This window comes from Aspergillus campestris (assembly GCF_002847485.1).
Source record: "Aspergillus campestris IBT 28561 chromosome Unknown P168scaffold_8, whole genome shotgun sequence".
Classification (NCBI taxonomy): Eukaryota; Fungi; Ascomycota; class Eurotiomycetes; order Eurotiales; family Aspergillaceae; genus Aspergillus; species Aspergillus campestris.
This window is the reverse complement of record NW_020194343.1, coordinates 1,421,927-1,439,909: the sequence shown is the minus strand read 5'-3', so window position 1 is coordinate 1,439,909 and position 17,983 is coordinate 1,421,927. Positions and strand designations below refer to the sequence as shown.

General features: G+C 55.2%; 9 protein-coding genes across 9 annotated transcripts; 5 read left to right on the top strand and 4 right to left on the bottom strand.

Annotated features, from left to right (window-relative positions):
- Positions 1 to 33: 33 nt before the first annotated feature.
- Positions 34 to 773, top strand: P168DRAFT_328413 (Rpp14/Pop5 family protein; the record flags this gene model as incomplete). Its single annotated transcript, XM_024841353.1, has 2 exons — positions 34 to 324; positions 421 to 773. Exons 1-2 carry the CDS (start codon positions 72 to 74, stop codon positions 771 to 773), a joined length of 606 nt encoding a protein of 201 aa, XP_024691977.1. The 5' UTR covers positions 34 to 71.
- A 70-nt stretch (positions 774 to 843) lies between these two features.
- P168DRAFT_305665 (GTPase GPN2) lies at positions 844 to 2,077 on the bottom strand. Its single transcript, XM_024838950.1, has 3 exons — positions 1,744 to 2,077; positions 1,582 to 1,682; positions 844 to 1,530 (listed from the first exon to the last, which is right to left on the bottom strand). Exons 1-3 carry the CDS (start codon positions 2,030 to 2,032, stop codon positions 874 to 876), a joined length of 1,047 nt encoding a protein of 348 aa, XP_024691976.1. The 5' UTR covers positions 2,033 to 2,077; the 3' UTR covers positions 844 to 873.
- A 142-nt stretch (positions 2,078 to 2,219) lies between these two features.
- Positions 2,220 to 3,485, top strand: P168DRAFT_271502 (WD40 repeat domain-containing protein). Its single transcript, XM_024835271.1, has 3 exons — positions 2,220 to 2,272; positions 2,323 to 2,578; positions 2,649 to 3,485. The coding sequence occupies exons 1-3, from the start codon at positions 2,263 to 2,265 to the stop codon at positions 3,439 to 3,441; spliced, it is 1,059 nt and encodes a 352-aa protein (XP_024691975.1). The 5' UTR covers positions 2,220 to 2,262; the 3' UTR covers positions 3,442 to 3,485.
- A 51-nt stretch (positions 3,486 to 3,536) lies between these two features.
- P168DRAFT_291505 (ribose-5-phosphate isomerase RKI1) lies at positions 3,537 to 4,877 on the bottom strand. Its single transcript, XM_024837419.1, has 2 exons — positions 4,105 to 4,877; positions 3,537 to 4,043 (listed from the first exon to the last, which is right to left on the bottom strand). The coding sequence occupies exons 1-2, from the start codon at positions 4,481 to 4,483 to the stop codon at positions 3,604 to 3,606; spliced, it is 819 nt and encodes a 272-aa protein (XP_024691974.1). The 5' UTR covers positions 4,484 to 4,877; the 3' UTR covers positions 3,537 to 3,603.
- A 175-nt stretch (positions 4,878 to 5,052) lies between these two features.
- P168DRAFT_271494 (NEDD8-activating enzyme E1 regulatory subunit) lies at positions 5,053 to 6,954 on the top strand. The gene is made up of 2 exons (XM_024835270.1): positions 5,053 to 5,556; positions 5,610 to 6,954. The coding sequence occupies exons 1-2, from the start codon at positions 5,182 to 5,184 to the stop codon at positions 6,906 to 6,908; spliced, it is 1,674 nt and encodes a 557-aa protein (XP_024691973.1). The 5' UTR covers positions 5,053 to 5,181; the 3' UTR covers positions 6,909 to 6,954.
- A 265-nt stretch (positions 6,955 to 7,219) lies between these two features.
- On the bottom strand, positions 7,220 to 10,477 carry P168DRAFT_255656 (putative ubiquitin-protein ligase (Asi3)). The gene is made up of 2 exons (XM_024834474.1): positions 9,809 to 10,477; positions 7,220 to 9,736 (listed from the first exon to the last, which is right to left on the bottom strand). Exons 1-2 carry the CDS (start codon positions 10,229 to 10,231, stop codon positions 7,289 to 7,291), a joined length of 2,871 nt encoding a protein of 956 aa, XP_024691972.1. The 5' UTR covers positions 10,232 to 10,477; the 3' UTR covers positions 7,220 to 7,288.
- A 214-nt stretch (positions 10,478 to 10,691) lies between these two features.
- Positions 10,692 to 12,455, top strand: P168DRAFT_271490 (uncharacterized protein). The gene is made up of 2 exons (XM_024835269.1): positions 10,692 to 11,190; positions 11,271 to 12,455. Exons 1-2 carry the CDS (start codon positions 11,006 to 11,008, stop codon positions 12,406 to 12,408), a joined length of 1,323 nt encoding a protein of 440 aa, XP_024691971.1. The 5' UTR covers positions 10,692 to 11,005; the 3' UTR covers positions 12,409 to 12,455.
- A 334-nt stretch (positions 12,456 to 12,789) lies between these two features.
- On the bottom strand, positions 12,790 to 14,127 carry P168DRAFT_298151 (queuosine 5'-phosphate N-glycosylase/hydrolase; the record flags this gene model as incomplete). The annotated part of the gene is made up of 3 exons (XM_024838246.1): positions 12,790 to 13,214; positions 13,265 to 13,651; positions 13,710 to 14,127. 3 exons carry the CDS (start codon positions 14,125 to 14,127, stop codon positions 12,790 to 12,792), a joined length of 1,230 nt encoding a protein of 409 aa, XP_024691970.1.
- A 1,027-nt stretch (positions 14,128 to 15,154) lies between these two features.
- P168DRAFT_255648 (E1 ubiquitin-activating protein ubaB) lies at positions 15,155 to 17,908 on the top strand. The gene is made up of 10 exons (XM_024834473.1): positions 15,155 to 15,352; positions 15,427 to 15,597; positions 15,706 to 15,942; positions 15,996 to 16,120; positions 16,172 to 16,236; positions 16,292 to 16,571; positions 16,629 to 16,804; positions 16,866 to 16,978; positions 17,030 to 17,376; positions 17,431 to 17,908. Exons 1-10 carry the CDS (start codon positions 15,293 to 15,295, stop codon positions 17,711 to 17,713), a joined length of 1,857 nt encoding a protein of 618 aa, XP_024691969.1. The 5' UTR covers positions 15,155 to 15,292; the 3' UTR covers positions 17,714 to 17,908.
- The last annotated feature ends 75 nt before the right edge of the window (positions 17,909 to 17,983 follow it).

Here is a 17,983-nt window from a genome sequence, read left to right as displayed (position 1 = left end):
CTACACCACTCTCCAAACCAATTGCTCTAAAACAAACCATTCATATCCAACCACCCAGGAACAAAACAATCATGGTCCGCGTCAAACACCGCTACCTCCTCGTCGAAATCCTCTACCCAGAGCCCGCCTCATGGGCCGCCACCAAACCGCCCAGCAAAGCAGGCTCGACGGCGCAGACACAAGCGCAGCTGCGCATCCACTCGCCCACCTCCGACGCGTTGACGCCGAGCGTGTTGGCCCGGATGCTGAGGGAAGAAGTCGATAACATGTTTGGGGATTGGGGAGTCGGACGATTGGGGGGTGTTAATGCGGGGGGTGTTAGTGGTTCGTCACATCTCTTTATCTACTCCCTCCACACACGCATACATGCGGAATTGAGCCGGACAGGATCAAGGCTAATTAATTGTATCTTGTGTACAGTGAAATATCTCTCCCCCGCTACGTCAACAGCCATCGTGCGGTGCCCCCGGGCATCCTTCCGACTTGTCTGGACGGCACTGTCTTACATGTCTCGCGTGCCGGAGATCGGGGCCCCGAAGGGAGCTCGAGGGGCGGTTCTTTCTCGTCCGTGCGTGTTCCGCGTGGTCAAGGTGTCTGGGACGATGCGCAGGGCTGAGGAGGAGGCTATCAGGCGGGCGAGGAGGGAGACTTTGCGGTTGAGGGGTGTGGATGAGCAGGGTATTTTGGGGGGGTTGGTTGGGGAGTTGGCGGGGGTAGACGACGTGATGGATGATGACGAGGATGAGGATGTTGGGATGGAGAGTGATGATTGAGTGTTTTGTGTTGTTGATGGCCGGATCTATGTCTACTGGCATTAGGTCGTCTTTCCTTTGTTGAGATACCCCGTTATATTATTATATGTACAATGCAATGTCATGATTTTCGTACGACTTTCACCCCGCTATCTGGTAGCGGACCTTGCGGAATATCCTCGTCGAAGCCCTCGTCACCCGGTCCGGCACCGTCGCCGCCGGCAGCCTCCTCCCGTGCCTTGGCCTCTTCCTGCAGCGCTCGCAACTCATGATCGTCGTATTCATCCTTCGCATCCAGCCAGCGCTCCTGGACGTCCCGCACGTCCATCGTCCCCAGCCCCTCTCGCACAGCCACCTGCCACACCGTATCGTTGGCGCCCTCCGCCGGACCAAAAACGTACCCACTGGCGCGGTCAATAACCCTCAACAAACTCATCATGCTCTTCTTGTCTTCCACAGCGAGGGTCTCGAAGCTCACGAGCCCAAACTCCTCCACCAGGTCAATGATAGCATGGTTGAGGGGGCCGAACTTGGTGTGCGCCAGACGCGACGACTCGGCTTCCAGATGCGGCAGGAGATAGTTGAGGTCTTGCACCTCGGTGTAGAAGTCTAGGTTGAAGGGGAGCGGGGAGTAGTTGGCTAGGTTGTCGATCTTGGTGAGGACGTTGAGGTGCGGGAGGTCCATTTGGAGCATGGCGCGGAGGGAGAGGAGGAGGGCGGAGATGTACATGGATGGGAGGGTGAGGTTGTAGGAGTCGATGAGGTGTATTACGACGAGCTGTAGACTCTGTTAGCAGGGGGGATGCTTGGAGGGAATGCGGAGACTAACTCTATATCCAAGTTTCTGGAGCTTGAAGAAGATATTCCGTAGGGATGAGTGATGCGTAAAGAGCTCTACCTGACCAGGGCAGTCAAACAGGATATAGTCATCTGCACCACGGCGCAATCCAGATTAGCAACATGCTCACAAAACCTAAGATGCGAGACCTACCACCCAGCTCTTTTAACCCCTCCTCCAGCCAGTCGAAGTTCTGCTCCACCTCCTCCACCGCATACAAAACCCCCCCATTTGGCCCTAGCCGATCTTCACTCATGACATCCTCCAGCGTAACGAGGTCGCGGACGTCCAGCGCACACGGATAAGAAGTCTGATCATTCGCGGGGTCCAGATTGACGACGGAGCATTTGCGGCCGATGGCGCCGAGAAACTGGTGCATTCCATTGCAGTAGGTGGATTTCCCTGCCCCGGGGGGTCCGATAACCAGTTGCGCGAACGGCATGACGGCACGACAGATCTCCAAATATAACCTGTAGAGCCTGTCTTGATATGGGTTGGATGATTTTTCTGAGTCCAGACAATGACGATATCGGATCTGGCGGGGAGAAAGTGGCAGGGCGGTGACGGGCGGCAGGAAAGGACCCAAGCTTTGAGCGTCGTCGGGACGATCGATCAACAACGCTGCAACTCTCGACTCTACCGTCTTCGCCACTTGCACATTTGGAATTGACCATGGCGACTAGTATGTGCTGCGCTTTCGCTGAGTGAGACAGGGTATGCTGATCCTTCTAGATCAATTCACGCTTGCGTCCCCGCCGACCGATGCGATCTCCGCGCTGAAATTCTCCCCCGAACCCGAGTCCACACGGGTGGTTGTGTCGTCGTGGGACAAGAATGTATACCTCTACGAGTTGCGCGATGAGAATGGGAATATAGGCGAGGGCAAGCTGCTGCAGAAATTTGAGCACCGCGCTCCGGTGCTGGATGTGTGCTTTGGCGCGAACGAGGATGAGATCTACACAGCGGGACTAGATTGGGATGTCAGAAGGTAGCACTTGATTCCTCAGGACTTTGGGCCTCTCCCAGTTTGTGCTGGTTATGGAACTAATGTCGATCAGGATCGACTTAACATCATCTACCCAAACCGTCATCAGCAGCCACGACGCCGGAGTCCGCAGCGTTGTCTACAGCAAGGAACATAACATAGTGGTCTCGGCCTCGTGGGACTCGACATTACATGTGCACATCATCGGGGAGAACATCTCTGCCCCAGCCATCGTACCCCTCCCGTCGAAGCCCTTTTCCATGTCCCTGAGCCCCACGAAGCTGGTCGTCGCCATGGCGTCGCGCTCGCTGCACATCTACGACCTGAAGGCGCTGGCCATGCTGGCCAGCCAAGCGGAGGCCGGAAAGAAGCTCGAAGTCGAGCCGTGGCAGCGGAGGGAGAGCAGTTTGAAGTTCATGACACGCTCCGTGGCGTGCATGCCCGACGACGCGGGGTATGCCTCCTCGAGCATCGAAGGACGAGTGGCGGTCGAGTGGTTCGACCCGTCCGCCGAGTCGCAGGCCCGGAAGTACGCCTTCAAGTGCCACCGACAGACAGCGGACGACGTCGACGTGGTGTACCCCGTCAATGCGCTGGCATTCCACCCGGTGTTTGGTACGTTTGCGTCTGGCGGCGGGGACGGCGTGGTGGCTCTGTGGGATGGGATTGCGAAGCGGAGAATCCGGCAGTACCAGAAGTACCCGTCGAGCGTGGCGGCGCTGTGTTTCAGTGGGAACGGGAAGTACCTGGCGATTGCGATCAGCCCTGGGTTTGAGGACGGGAAGGACGAGGTCGCCGAGGGAACGGTGCGGATTTTCGTGCGCGAACTGGGCCCTACGGAAGCTCGGGGGAAAGGCCCCAAATAAACGTGCATGGATTTTTACGACAACTTGAATATAATTCTCATGACTCTACGCATTCCCGGAAGTATACATCCGTAGACGGAGTAATTGGATGGAGACAAACACGAACTGGTAAATGGTGTATCATTTATATATGAAACTTTCCAAAAGTCGGAAGACAGACCCCTAGGCCTTCCTGACCGATACAGAGCCGTCGGGCATCCCGAAGTAGGCCGCGATGGGCTTCTGGCCACCAATACCACCCTCAGCCTGGGCCTGGGGCCCGTTCACGCCAGAGAAGATGCCGACCTCCAACACACCGGGGATCTGCTTGATCGCCTTGGCGAGGGCGTCCACCTCCCAGACGCCGCCCTTGCCGCTGCCGTCCTTGCCGCCTTCGACATCCGCCTTGGTGAGCAAGTTGGTGGGGAACGGCGCATCCACGATGAAGAGGCCATTGTCCGTCTTCAGGGGGCCGTGCTTGCCGGGAGACTCGTCGCGGACCTTGGGGTCCACGGCGCCCAGTCGCTTCAAAGCCGCGAGAACGCGGTTGGCCGCGAAGGGAGCGACCTCGACGGGGATGTATTTCCAGGCAGTCAGAAGACGGGACTGGAGCTTGCGGGAGTCTACCATGTCGTTGTCAGCGCGTGCTCATGGAGGTTCAAGTTAGACGGGCCAGGCACTAACCAGCAACCACAACGAATTCCTTAGCCTGGAGAGCCACGATCTTCTCCTGGAAGAGACAGGCACCACCGCCCTTGATCAGGTTAAGCTCGTCGTCGACCTCGTCAGCGCCGTCAAAGGCGACATCCAGGACCGCATCCTCGGGGAAGCCGTCAAACTCCACGGCAGTCAATCCGGCGTCAGTGATGAGCTTCTTGGATTGGAAGCCCGTGGGGACGTATTTGGTCATGGACGTGTCGACGCCGGAGTTCTTGATGGCCTCGACGACGTAGGCAATGGTCGAGCCGCTGCCAATGCCGATGATCTTGGCATCCTTGGGGTAGTGGTTGTCAAAGGCGGCCTTACCGGCGGCGCGCTTTGCGTCTTCGATGGAGTTGGACATTGTGGATTGGAAACGAGCCGAGGGACGGCGGATGACCGGAGGTGGGTGCGGACGGGATTGGGGACGCAGGGGGAATGACAGGAAAGACCTAGAGGAGAGACAGGAAGCTGGTAATCTGAGAAGGAGATCAGCCAATTTTTCCAAGTCTTATTTAGGGTTATTGGATCGCAGGAAGTATCTAGCGGGGCTGTCAAAAAATCTTGGGCAAGCGGGCCAACGGCGCCCACCGGAGGGGAACGGGGGACCCTAGAAGAAGAAGTGGGGGAGGAGGGGCTCTCTGAGGCTGAGGAATACACCTCCAGAACTAAGTGCAGAGAATGAGACCTGTTATTCGTTCACTTACAAGGATAGTCCACTTGTGGTGACGATCAACCGCATACCTGGGGAGAGGAAGTTGCGCGACAGGATCGATCATCAATGCCGTCATCGTCATCGTCGCGATCCCCGCGCTGCGTCCTCAGGCAGCGAACAGCACGCACGGACCAGGTACTATCACGTGATGAGCTGCCAGCTTGGTGCCTGAGGATGGATATCAGTCGGTCTGATGTCCATACTCTCTCTCCTTCTATCAACCACACCCCATTCATCAATCGTGTGGATTCTACAGTCCGGTCTGGTGAGATAGACGCTGGTCTTCTACTCGCCGACCTCCTGTCTACCCCTCATTCTTCCCCTCATCAACCCCACCAAACCCCCAGATGGCGGACGCCTTCCCCCAGGCCCTGGCGGGGCCATCCTCAAAAGAGAGGAAGTACGATCGTCAGCTTCGACTATGGGCCGCCAGTGGACAGCAGTCGCTGGAGGAATCCCGCGTGCTACTTGTCAACTCGGACGGTCCGTGGGGCAACCAGAGCTCCGGAGTCACAGGCGTAGTAGGCGTCGAGACGTTGAAGAACCTCGTACTTCCGGGAGTTGGAGGCTTCACCATTGTTGATCCCGCGGTTGTGACTGAACCTGACCTGGGGCTGAATTTCTTCTTGGAAGAGAACTGCCTGGGCAAGTCTCGGGCGGGGGAAACCTGTCGATTGCTACGGGAATTGAACCCGGATGTAGAAGGAAGCTCCCATGCAAAGGTACGTATTGACAACTTGATTGTCTCTGTAGATCGACGCTAACTTGTGGATAGCCGATAGCAGAGATCGTGAAAGAAGATCCAGACTTCATTTCACGACATCAGCTGGTGTTGATCTCGGGCCCCATCCAACGGTCTTCACTAGACATGCTCTGCACCGCCGCGAAAGACAACGGCATCCCTGTCCTGTACACGCGGTCTGTTGGCTTCACTTCAACTTTCTCATTACAGCTCCCGGATGTCTTCCCCATAGTGGAGACACACCCCGACCCCGAAACCACCCAGGATCTGCGCCTGCTCAATCCCTGGATGGAGCTAGACATGGCGGGAGCGCGCGTCACGAATCTAGAGAGTCTAGACGATCATGAACATGGCCATGTCCCGTACATCCTCCTCCTTCTACACTACCTGCACAAGTGGAAGCAATCGCACAATGGTGCCGTACCCTCCAACTACAAGGAAAAGACCGAGTTCCGAGAGATGGTGCGGTCAGGCGCACGAACGAACACCCCAGAAGGCGGGGAAGAAAACTTCGACGAGGCTGTGGCGGCAGTGATGAAGTCCCTGAACCCGTTCAGCCTGCGCAGCTCCCTCCGCGAGATATTCGAAATGGACGAATGCAAGAACCTGCGACAAGACTCGGCCGAGTTCTGGATCATTGCGGCGGCGATTCACGAGTTTTACAAGAAGGATAACTTGCTCCCGCTGCCGGGCTCACTACCGGATATGAAAGCCCAATCGGCAGACTACATTGCCCTCCAGAACATCTACAAAGCGAAAGCGCGAAAGGACATCGAAGAAGTCGTGGGGTTAGTCCGATCGATCGAAGCCCGACTTGCACGCCCAGTTAAGGTTTCCGAGAAGGATGTCGAAATATTCTGCAAGAACGCCTCCCACGTCAAGGTCATCCACGGACGAAACATCCCCCGCCTCGACGGCGACGCACGAACCACAAAGATCATCAAAAACAACCTGACCAACTCCGACTCCATCATCTCGCTATTCCTGGCCTTCCAGATCCTCGACGACATCGTAACAGACATCCAACAAGGGAACGCCCCCGACGAGTCCCTGGACAACGACGCCGTGTGGAACACCCACATCGACCGCGCCATCGGGGTGATCACCAGCGACAACCCGGCTGACATTGACGAGGAGGCGCGCGAGCGGATCGTGCAAGCAACACAGGAGCTACGACGGACCGAGGGCGGCGAGCTTCACAACACGTCGGCTCTAACCGGTGGACTGGTCGCGCAGGAGGCGCTCAAGGTGATCACGAGGCAGTACGTGCCACTGGACAACACGTGTATCTTCGATGGTGTGCGCAGCCGCAGCGAGATGTTCAAGTTGTGAGACTACTGTTTTCCAACAGAGAATGATCGACTCAATATGATTTCATGACCTATATTTCCGAGTTCGACGTAGGGCACTACAATGTGTACTAGGTAGTTATTGGGTAGATATTAGTGCTGAGCATCTCCAGCACGCCTACCATGTACAATCCAATTCAGCGACGATGATGTAGACCAAGCCACGGCGGATTCAATTCTTCACACCACCGAAGCTGATATGGCAAGGCACCATTGGCACCCGTAGGCTTCGTTCCGCACCGCTAAAGAAGCTTGTTTCACTCAACACTCAGGCTCCACGATAAGAGAAAAATCCAAATAAAACGATTGATTAATGTAAAGTAATTAACGAAGATGAAGACTAAAAATATACAATCAACAAATCTACGGCACCCATAAGCGTACGAACCCCCCAACCTCCTGCCTGCAAGTAACACAGCTGCCAAAATTATTCATAGCAAGGCTGACTCGACAGTCCTCGCACACACACAGACAGCGACACGGCCAGGTGATGATGGATCGGGGGCTCGTCTGGCAGACTACACAAGGGGGACCACTGGGACCGAGGCCGGAGGCGCCCGATTCCCAGGTTTGTTCGTGGGATGCGGAGGCAGATGAAGCTGCTGGTTCGGACCGGCGCGAGAGGATGAGTTTCTCGAGTTGCTCGGATTCTTCTTCGGGGGTGGGCTTGCGCTTGTCGCGGCCTGAGCGCTGGGATTGGACCCGGGAGAGCAGGACCTTGGCTCGGTCGCGTTCGACCTGCGCTTGGTATTGACGGCGGGTCATGATGCGTCCGTCTTGGCCTGCTGCTAGGTGGGCGGCGAGGATGCGCGCCTCCTGTCGGCTTTCCTGGTCTCGCGGGTCGAGGAGACGGGCGAAGGAACTGATGTCCATGAGCGGTTCCTGGGGCGGGGTGCTTTCGCGGGAGAAGCGGCCTGGGTATGGGTCTTGCTGGGTAGGTGTGCGGCGCCCGTCGGACTCATTCTCCCACTCCGAGTCGGTGGTTGTTGACATTGACACGACGCTGGTCGTGTCGTCCCAGTCGTCGCTAGGCGGCGCAAAGTCGGGCGTTTGGTCCTGATCGCCCCATGAGCCGCCGGCTTTCCACCAGTCGTAGAGCTTCTCGTCCAGACGGCGCTCGTCTGATTGCTCCCAGTCGGCCAGACTCAAGCGCTCCCGTTTCCGCATTTCCGTCTCCACGTCGAATTCATGATTGCTGGGCAGTTCTAACCCGCCGTCGTCGCCTAGGATCCAGAAGTCTAGGGGTTCTCCACGGCGGGCGCGGACAGCCTCCTGCGGCCCTCTTACGCGCGCTCCCAGGATTGTCTTCAGCCACTGTGGTCGGCGACTGATGCCGCACTTGCTTAACAACTTGTCAAGCCCGTAGGCAATCCACCGGAGAAGAAGATAGAAGATGCTGCGAAAGAAAGAGAAGCCATGGTAATACCTGGCGGCACTTCGAAGTGCGCCTACACCAGGGTCAATCTGAGATCGCGCGGGCCGAGTGCCATGTTTGGGTTTCTCGATCTTCCTCTCCTTTCCATATCCACTCTCCCATTCCGAGGGTGCCTCTGGGATAGCGAATTCGATGGCGTCTTGACCCTCTAAAGCCATTCCCGTAGTGTTATCGTGACTAGGTCGAGCCGGTTGCGTCTTCCGAAGGGATTCGAGTTCTGATAGTCTCTCATCTTCTAGCCACGTCATGTTTCGCGCAACGACGCCTTGGCCTTCGTTGAGAAATACTGCTTCACTGGCAGCCGTGAGGACGGTGTATCCGATCCTCAGAAGTGTTGTGTAAAAGTCATCATGCCTGTTCAGGCGGATGCTGTGCATCTGTGTGGACCCTTGCATGTTTTCGTGGGCTAGAGCAAGTCGTTGTCGGACAGATAGGGGCTCGGAGCTGTCGGTAGGCAGGGAGAAGGCGGTGATAAACAGAGCCACGCCGTAAATCACCCCGCACATGATAATCCCCAGCAAAATGAGAAGATGGGGGACAAATCCCACGATGCATACCGTGGGGAATTTGAGAACCAAGTCCTCCGCCCCTGCCGAGCCGCCGCTCATCAAACCCCATGCCATCGCAGACATGTAACAAAATCCCCAGAAGCCGGTGTTGAGCAAACGATACCGGCTCTGCTTCCCAAAGACATCCAGAATGTTCGATGTCAAACTGTTGGAACAGGAGATCAGAGCGATGAGGAGTAGCTCCGGGGTCACATTCATGCGTTCCAAGACCTGGGCCCGGGTGAGTAGATGTAGCGCCGATTGAGAGGATTCACCGGAGTCGGCTTTGGAGATATTCGCCTTGGGGAGACCAAACAGCCCCAGTCCAAGAGACTGCGAGATGGTCGACTCTGCTTCGGCAAAGGCCAGGGAATGCTCAAAAATCGACATGCCGGCTTCTGTGACGACTACCCGCCCCTGCAGCGCGCATGACAATGTTTCGACAAAGTGGCTCAAACAGAGACGTAAGAATACCGGCCACAAGAACCTAAAGGAGCCATAGGGGATATCGGTAGAATTAACCGAACGAGACATATGGACCGCACTGCATGATTGGTCGTCCGTTTCCCACGGTGTCAGTGTGGATGCGAGCGAGTAGATAAAGCCCCCGCCACCCGCATGATCAAGCGAGAGTCGCTTTCCGGGAGTGCCGTAACGCATGAGGGGATAATCCGGGGAGGACTGGCACCGCATGGCGCGGAGTAATGTGAAGATCTGGGTTATGAACAGGACGATGGGGATAATGCGTAAGGAGAGACGTCGGTGCCAGTCGAGGTTGAGATGGCGGCGCGTGGATGCGTAGATGGTGATTCTATTTAATACTAGACCCTAACCGACAGAGTTAGCATCTTCCTCCGTAGCAAACCGAAGGACTTTGATAGCCATCGGGGAGGACCATACCACGGTGAAGCAGGCCAACGACCAGCGACTGGTCAAATAAGAAAAGAGCCCGCTGAACTTCACGACCGCCTGGAAAAAGTCCGCAAAATGCAGACCCGAGTCTGCAGCATCCGCCATGCCCTCCTGCGCAGCTCCCGCAACCGCCTGCGTTGTGGCCGCCACGGCGTCACTTCCCGGCCCCGTGGCCGGCCCTGAGCGCCAAAGGTATGTCGCCATCCCGGCAATCTGTCGAGGGATCGTCGAGAATGCCAAAGTCTCCGCCTGATGGAGGCCCCGAAGCGGCAGTGACAACAGTTCGCGCGGGTAGGAAGATAGGGAGAAACGAGCGGTGGAGTTGCCGAGGGATTGCGCGGCGAGTAATGAGGTGCTTGTAACTGCGGGGGTGGGTACGGTGCCAGTCAACTGTAACGTGGACATGTCCATCCCTCCGTCTGTGATCCAGATCCACGTCTTCGAGATCTACCCAATACTGGAGGTAGTACTCTCACGACATCTGTGGCGGGCGAGCGTGAGACGGGACGTGGCGGAGTAGAACCCCTAGAGATGGAGACACGCGATAAAGGTGATCGGCATAGTGTGTATTCTCCCAAATTTAGCACATGATATGAAGCGAGGGTGGCACCACGACCAGATGGTGAGGTTAAAGAGTGAGAGTCGATCTGGATGAAGTGGAGGGGAAGAAACAAGACAGTCGGAGGCCTGAGGTTCTCGGTCTCCATCGTCACCGTCGCTGGCCTAAGGCTGTGACGCTAAGCCGTTACGGGCGATTCCCCGCGGATCCAGGCCGGTGGCACGTGCTGCTGAGTAATTATCCAATTATCCATATCCAGTATCCATATCCAGTATCGATATATGGTGGATGATCATATCAAACAACTAACACTGAATGATACAGCTGGATTTCTTTTGGTTTTTGGAGAACTCCACTGGGGAGGCATTGAAGAGTCAAGGTACCTGCCGTGCCAAGAGATATCCAGATACGGTCTAGCCCAACTGATTATCAGAGACCCGCTTCTTCTATCCATCTTCGACTGTTCTTCAACCCGACCAGTGACCGACATTGACTACATTGACAGGAACTAGCCATTCCTTGGCTTAATGATCGGCCTTTTCTGAAGCTACCAAGTGGAAATACCACTGTTTGTGTCAATTGTCCCTTCAGCCCTCTTCCTAAACACTCCGTCCCTACCAAAAGCAATGAACAACCGACCAGTGGAACAGGCGTTGGCCACGCTGGTGCCAACGCACGCCAATGATCTACCTCCAGAGCTCGTCGGCCTAGCATCATCCCTAGTGGCACAGTCGCGGAGCTTTGCGTCCAGCTTACGACCCGAGGAGGAGATTGCGCGACCCTTTGCCTGCTCAGAGATCGCGTGTCGGAGGTATGTCCAACCTCACTTGACCTTGGCAGCCCCAAACTTCCCAGGCCATTCTAACAAAGATACTCTTCTACAAACTCCAGGCTAAGCCGCAAATTGAAACTCCCCGCTCTACTAGGCCATCCGCCGTGCCCCCCACGCGCCTACAAGAACCTCTATAAACTCCTCGATCAGTCGGTATCAACCGGCGGAACGGGCGTGAAACGCTCCGGAAGCAATTCCGTCCCAGGGACCCCATCGCGTGCCGGCTCCAACCCATCAACACCAACCAAGGAACCCCGATTGACGCGCACTCCGTCGAAACAAGCAACGGCCACCCCGCGGGCACTACAGCACACCCCCAGCAAAGCCACACCGCTAAAAGGGTCTGTAACGAACGCCGAAAGGCCGCGAGCATCACACTCGCCGCAGAAATCCTTCAAACCCCGCCCACATGGGCTCTCCAACTCGACGATCATCGCCGACGCGCCCTCATGGGTGATGACGGCCATCCGCACCATGTGCACGACGCTCTCCACGCCCGCGCCGCGAACAAGTACCTGGTCCCGACCTCCCGTCTCACGAGAGCTCCCGCCGCATATCTTCGCCGGCACATCCTCCATCTTCCACTTCATCTCGCAAGCCAGCTCCGACGACTTCGACGAGGAAGTCCTAGCATTCATCGAGCCGATCACGATCACCCAAGACAAAGAAACAGACGAGGAGTTCCAAGAGCTCGTCAAATCCCTCCTAGTAGCGCTGTACTTCCTGGTTCTCGCGCGCAGACGAAACCCGACAGCCGAAAGCGCCGAGACAGCGGAAGCGCCGAAACTGGATAAGAAGACGTTCTGGGACATGCGCCAGACGGCACTCACGAGCCTGAGTCTACCATCAACAGACCGACGACACCGAGACAACGTCGAGCAGTGGATCGCGGTCATCATGGAGCAGGGCTGGGCCAACGGCCAGGAGTGGTTCGAGAACATCCCGCAGGGGGCGAGCCTCGACGAGGAGTATCTTTCCGGAGAGGAGGGAGGGGTTGATACGCCTCACGGAAGCAAGCGTCAGAAGACTATGGGAGGGTCTCTTTTACAGCGCGACTCGAGAAAGGGCCTTCTGCCGGGTCTGGGGACGATGATGCAGGACCGGGTGGATTTTCTGAGTGAGGACCGACGGGAGGATTATTTGGAGTGGCGAGCTGATGTGATGGCTCGGACTGGGGGGATGAAGAGTGCGGCTTGAGGCATATATCAAAGTCCGTAGGGATCCATACCCTCAGAATGATACCCTGATCTACTATTATCACGATCATTATTAACTATTGTTGTTATTCTTTTACCGTCCGGAATTGGTCATTGGAATAAGAATTCTGCTGTATTCTATACTGCAGAGAAAGAGCGCGAGGCCCCGCTAATCCAGCGATCACACGGTGTGCCTCTCAAAATTCACCACAATAGTCCTAGCGGCCAGCACAAGAACAGTAGTAATGTCTATCTATGGAAACAGAAAGTGGGACAAAAGCGAGGGTATAGTAGTGAAGAAGTGAACGGGAAAGAAAGCCATCGTCTGGTTGTGGACCCAAAAGTGTAGATGGTGCGATCTCGGGTGCCCTAGGGCACAGGTTCAGTACCAGATGCTTCTGGTGCGGTGGTGGGGAATCGACTCCTGTCCGTCGGCCTCGATTTCTTTCATGGTGTCGTACAGGAAGAAGTCGATGAGGACGGCGTTCACGTTCGAGGTCTTGTGCTCTTGGACGCTCTTCTGCCTGAAGTGCTTCTGGGTCGAGCACATCCTCGCGGGGTCGTCCTCCGGCGACAGGGTATTGGATTTGTCCACCGATCCCTGGCGCGTCGTTCGAAACTGCGACCCGGGGTGTTTTTGTTCGATCTCACGGCGGATGAGCTCGACGCACCAGACGCTGGTGGCACGGAGCTCGACTTCCCAGGTCGAACCGTGGGGCAGCGGCTTGAGGTCCCGAATGTGGCTGGTCAACGGCGGAGAGTAGACCAGACAGCCGAGTTGGTGGAGGATTTGGGGGATTCGGTAGTCTAGACATTCATCAGACATGGACTTGGGAGCACGGGGCGAGATTTCATACCGGCAAACATGGTGATCTTGTCAATGTCGTGGAATTCGCCGAAGCTCTCACCGTTGAAGCACGCCCACAGATCGGCAACGAGGATCTGCGCTCGCTTATACAGTCGAACCCTGCGACCCTGGAAGGATGTCTCGTCACGGAAGCAGGAGAATGACTCCGTCAGGATATTGACGAGGGCCGCCGCTGAATAGTTGGCGTTGTAGATGCAGTTCAAGAAACTGCCCTCAAAGTCCTTGCACAAACCCCGTCCGGCCTCGCGCAGGCAGTCCACTCGTTCTCGGAACAGAGGGATCGGCTCTTCCGTCGCGGACCGAAAGACATGCTGGAGCTTCTCGTCGGGGCACGCCTCCTCGTTCACCCAGAATTCGGGGTCCGTAATTGGGATCCCTGCGAGACTTAAGTCAACCATCCTTGTTGCAACCGACCGCCTCTCACTGATCCGTACCTTCATCCAACGCTCTCTGCAGAGCGGCCACCAAGCTCCAGTACCCGGTCCAGCGTCTCCCGCGATAGTCGATCGCAAACCGTTCGGCCTCGGGAAGTTCGGACCAGAAGCTGAAATTGAGCAGATCCATGGTGAAGATGAACGCGACCGTGGCCTCGTCCTTCGCTTGCGGGTGTAGCTCATGATCGGACCAGGTTTCCGTCGAGTATTCCTTCTTCTGCATCAGGCGCCAGATGGTCTCCGCGGCCTCCTTTGTTTTGGTGGGACTCAATGCGACATCGACGGCATTGTCGAAGACGTATTGGGCATTTTCCAGGACCTTTGTCTCTGCCGCTCTTGGATTGGCTGGACCACTGCCTAACCCCAGGGATTTGCGAAGGAGGGCGAGCAACTCGGGGTCTGCTTCATCGTCGGACATGGTGGGCGGGAGGGGGATACCACCGATAACGATTTGACGGTGGTTGCGAAGAGAGCAATTGGACGGCGCAACAGTATCTGTCAGATCCACAGTGAGATTGAAGGGGATACAAACGGGAGAGAAAAGGGAAAAAACAATCAACCCAAGTGGTCAACAATTCTCGTCGACAACGAAAGAACAACGAACACAAAAAATCATAAAAAAAACAAACAGATAAGGAAAAAGGTCAAAAAAGGAGGGGGACCGGTTTAGCGTACTCTATTAGGCCCGCAGGGAGTTTGGGTTCTCCACGACCGGAACCAACGGGAAGACCGTTTGAAGTAGTCGCAATGAATTAACTCCAGACGATCAGGGTCAATCGCACGCTGGGCCAGCTGGTTTGATCAATGGCAATCCACAAAGGGAGGGAGATCCACCAAGGGCGAAGAACGGTGGTGAAAAGCATCTTGGAAGATCCAGCACGTTCATTCTTTCATTCTTTATTCTTCCTTCTTTCATTCTTTCAAGTTTCGAGGCCTTTGCTGCGATGCCGTTATGTAAGCAAGGGCCTGGAATGTCAGGAGAGAATGTGGGAACCGTCTAGGGCGCCGCATTCTGATGCAAGTTTTGTATGATAGAGACTAGAGACAGGACATATCAGGAGCAGACATGGATGGATAGTCCAAGCTCAGGAAAGATGCAGGTAATATGTAGGTAGGCCGAGTGTAGTATAGTCTCATGTAGATCGCACGACGGGGAGACGGTGGTGATATGCACGAGGGTCAGATAAGGAGAATGAAGTTGATGAGTAAAATAGACAGAACAGAGAAGAGTATATAATAAAAAAGAGAATAAGATCAAAGAATCAACAGGGAGAGTGGAGTGTAGAAGACAAGAGAGGTGAAGTGAGTGAAGATGAGAAATGCCGTCATTGTCCGGTCGGATTCCCATGATCGCGGTGGCCTGAAACCCCAGGCCGACCACCGTTCTCCTTCAGTCAAGCTGAACTTCATTCAATCTTCAACTTCATCTTTTCCTTCCTTCTTCCCCCTTCCTCTTCTTCTTCTTCAATTATTATTTCTACAGTTTCCCAGTCTATTGGCGATGCCGTTCGACTTCTTTTGACTCTGGTTACCATCTTCTCCATCCTGTACTTGCTCCTAGCTCCCCCGTGGTCGCCGCAATCATGCCGCGCGATACTTACCTGAAGCGCTCCGTCGGCACGCTTTCCAGGCGCATTGCAGAGGTATGACCGTTTCTCATTTGATGGAATTGTTGTATTCGAGCTTCTGAACATGTTCTAATGTCTCCTCCGTCTAGTCCCGTGTTCTTCTCGTCGGTGCCGGTGGGATCGGCTGTGAACTGCTCAAATGTCTCCTGCTCTCCGGCTTCGGTGAGGTCCACATCATCGATCTCGACACCATCGACCTCAGCAATCTCAATCGCCAATTCCTCTTTCGTCTCGAACACATCAAGAAACCAAAAGCTATCGTGCGTCGTCTCAGTCTACCCGATCCCCTGCTTCTTCCGCAACCGTTGTACACATAACTCCCACCCGACCTAGCTAGGTGACTGACGGATTGGTGCCGAATTCTCTAGGTTGCGAAAGAAGCGGCGCACAAGTTCCAACCGCGCGCAAAGCTAGAAGCCTACCATGCGAATATCAAGGACGCCCGCTTCAATGTCGATTGGTTTGGGGGGTTCGACGCCGTCTTCAATGCGCTCGACAATCTAGAAGCGCGCCGTCATGTCAACCGGATGTGCTTAGCGGCCGATGTGCCTTTGATTGAGAGTGGAACAACGGGGTTTAACGGACAGGTTCAGGTCATCAAAAAGGTGGGTGCACTTCCTCCTGTTTCTGGGTGGCCGGTCGGGCTGACAACCAGCAGGGCCAGACAGAGTGCTACGATTGCAATTCCAAAGAGGTCCCGAAATCCTTCCCGGTCTGTACGATCCGCAGCACGCCGAGCCAGCCAATCCACTGCATTGTCTGGGCGAAAAGCTACATCTTTCCGTAAGTTGCCGCGGCATCATTTCCTCTCCAGCTCAATACTAATCCTTCCAGGGAGCTTTTCGGGACCAGCGAGGAGGAGACGGAGGAGTTTGATCATTCAGAGGATGCCGAGAATAGTCAGTCCCAGCAGGATACCCAGGGTCTGAAGTGACAGTGGCTAACATCTCCCAGAGGAAGAGATTGAAACCCTCCGCCAGGAAGCGCTGGCTCTGAAGGAAATTCGTCAGTCCATCGGTACTTCGGAATTTGCTGGAAAGGTTTTCGACAAGATCTTCAAGGAAGACATCAATCGCCTTCGGGGCATGGAAGACATGTGGAAAACCCGCAAGGCCCCGGAGCCGTTGGACATGGCGGCCTTGGAACAGGAGTCTTCCTCCATCGACCCGGCAATCTCCCAAACGGACCAGAGGGAGTGGACGTTGGCCGAGGATTTTGTTGTTTTCCGAGACAGGTGCGGTTCCTTTCTGTGCCTTTCACATCTAGTGGGATAATGCTGACCAAATTCCAGCTTGGACCGACTCAGTAAACGATTGAAGAGTCTCCAGGCGGCCCCTACCGGAGATGTGAAGCCTATACTGGTCTTCGACAAGGATGATGTTGATACGCTGGACTTCGTGACCGCTTGTGCCAACCTGCGAGCCACCGTCTTCGGGATCGACCCCAAGTCAAAGTTCGATACAAAGCGTGAGCCCATTCCGTATTTCCTGGGAGATGGTCTAGAAGGTCGCGCTAACGTAATGCGCAGAAATGGCTGGCAATATCATCCCAGCGATCGCGACTACCAATGCAATGACCGCCGGGCTCTGTGTTCTACAGGCTATGAAGGTCCTCAGAGGGGAGTATGACAATGCGAAAATGGTATACAGGCTTCTTTTCCATACATTGCGACTTGTAATAACCGCCAGATAGGTATTCCTCGAACGTTCTGGCGCCCGCGCGATCAACTCCGACTCTCTAAAACCTCCGAATCCAAACTGCCCGGTCTGTTCGGTTGCCCAGGGCCGATTAAGAATTGATCCCCAGCGCGCCACCGTCCAGGACCTGGTGGACGATATCCTGCGTCTACAGCTTGGGTACGGTGAAGAATTCTCGATCAATAACCAATTGGGCACGTTTTACGACCCTGATCTGGAGGACAATTTGCCCAAGAAGCTGTCCGATCTGGGTGTCGAAAATGACGGTTTCATCACGGTCATTGATGACGATGATGATCAGCCGCGTGTGAACCTGGAGCTTGTCGTCCACGTGGCCGAGAAGTGAGTTCCTTGAATGTTTCTTAACCACTGGAGTACATACTAACAGCTCGCCAGAAACGAATCTTCATCGGAAGAGCAAAAGCCCATCACCCTCGAAAAGATCCCCGAAATCCCGCGGAAACCCAAGACACAGTCGGAGCCCGCCCCCGAAGTCAGCGAGCATACCAACGGCACCTCCGGCCCCGGGAAACGGAAGCGCGACCTGGAAGAAGCAGGGCTCGCGAACGGAGACGATCGCGCCAAACGCCTTGCCAACGCGTCCGTAGCCGACGGCGACGGCGCGAACCCCATCGTTCTAGACGAAGCACCAGGGGGAGCGATTCTCATTGATGATTGAACGGGATTGTGGAGAGGAGTTGAATCGGAGTACACAGGCATATTCATTTTCATTTAAGGTTCTGTTTCTATGGTCGTCACCCAATCTTGCATGTCTCTTTTTTTTTCTTTTTGTTGTCAACCCCATCTTCTAAAATTTTCCCTTCGTCTGTATCATACATATTACGGTCTCTGGAATAGAACAAGTGACGGCCGGTGCTAGTACTACTTAACTGTTAAACAAGACGCATATTGTATACACGAGAGGCAATCGTCAATTGATATCTTCACT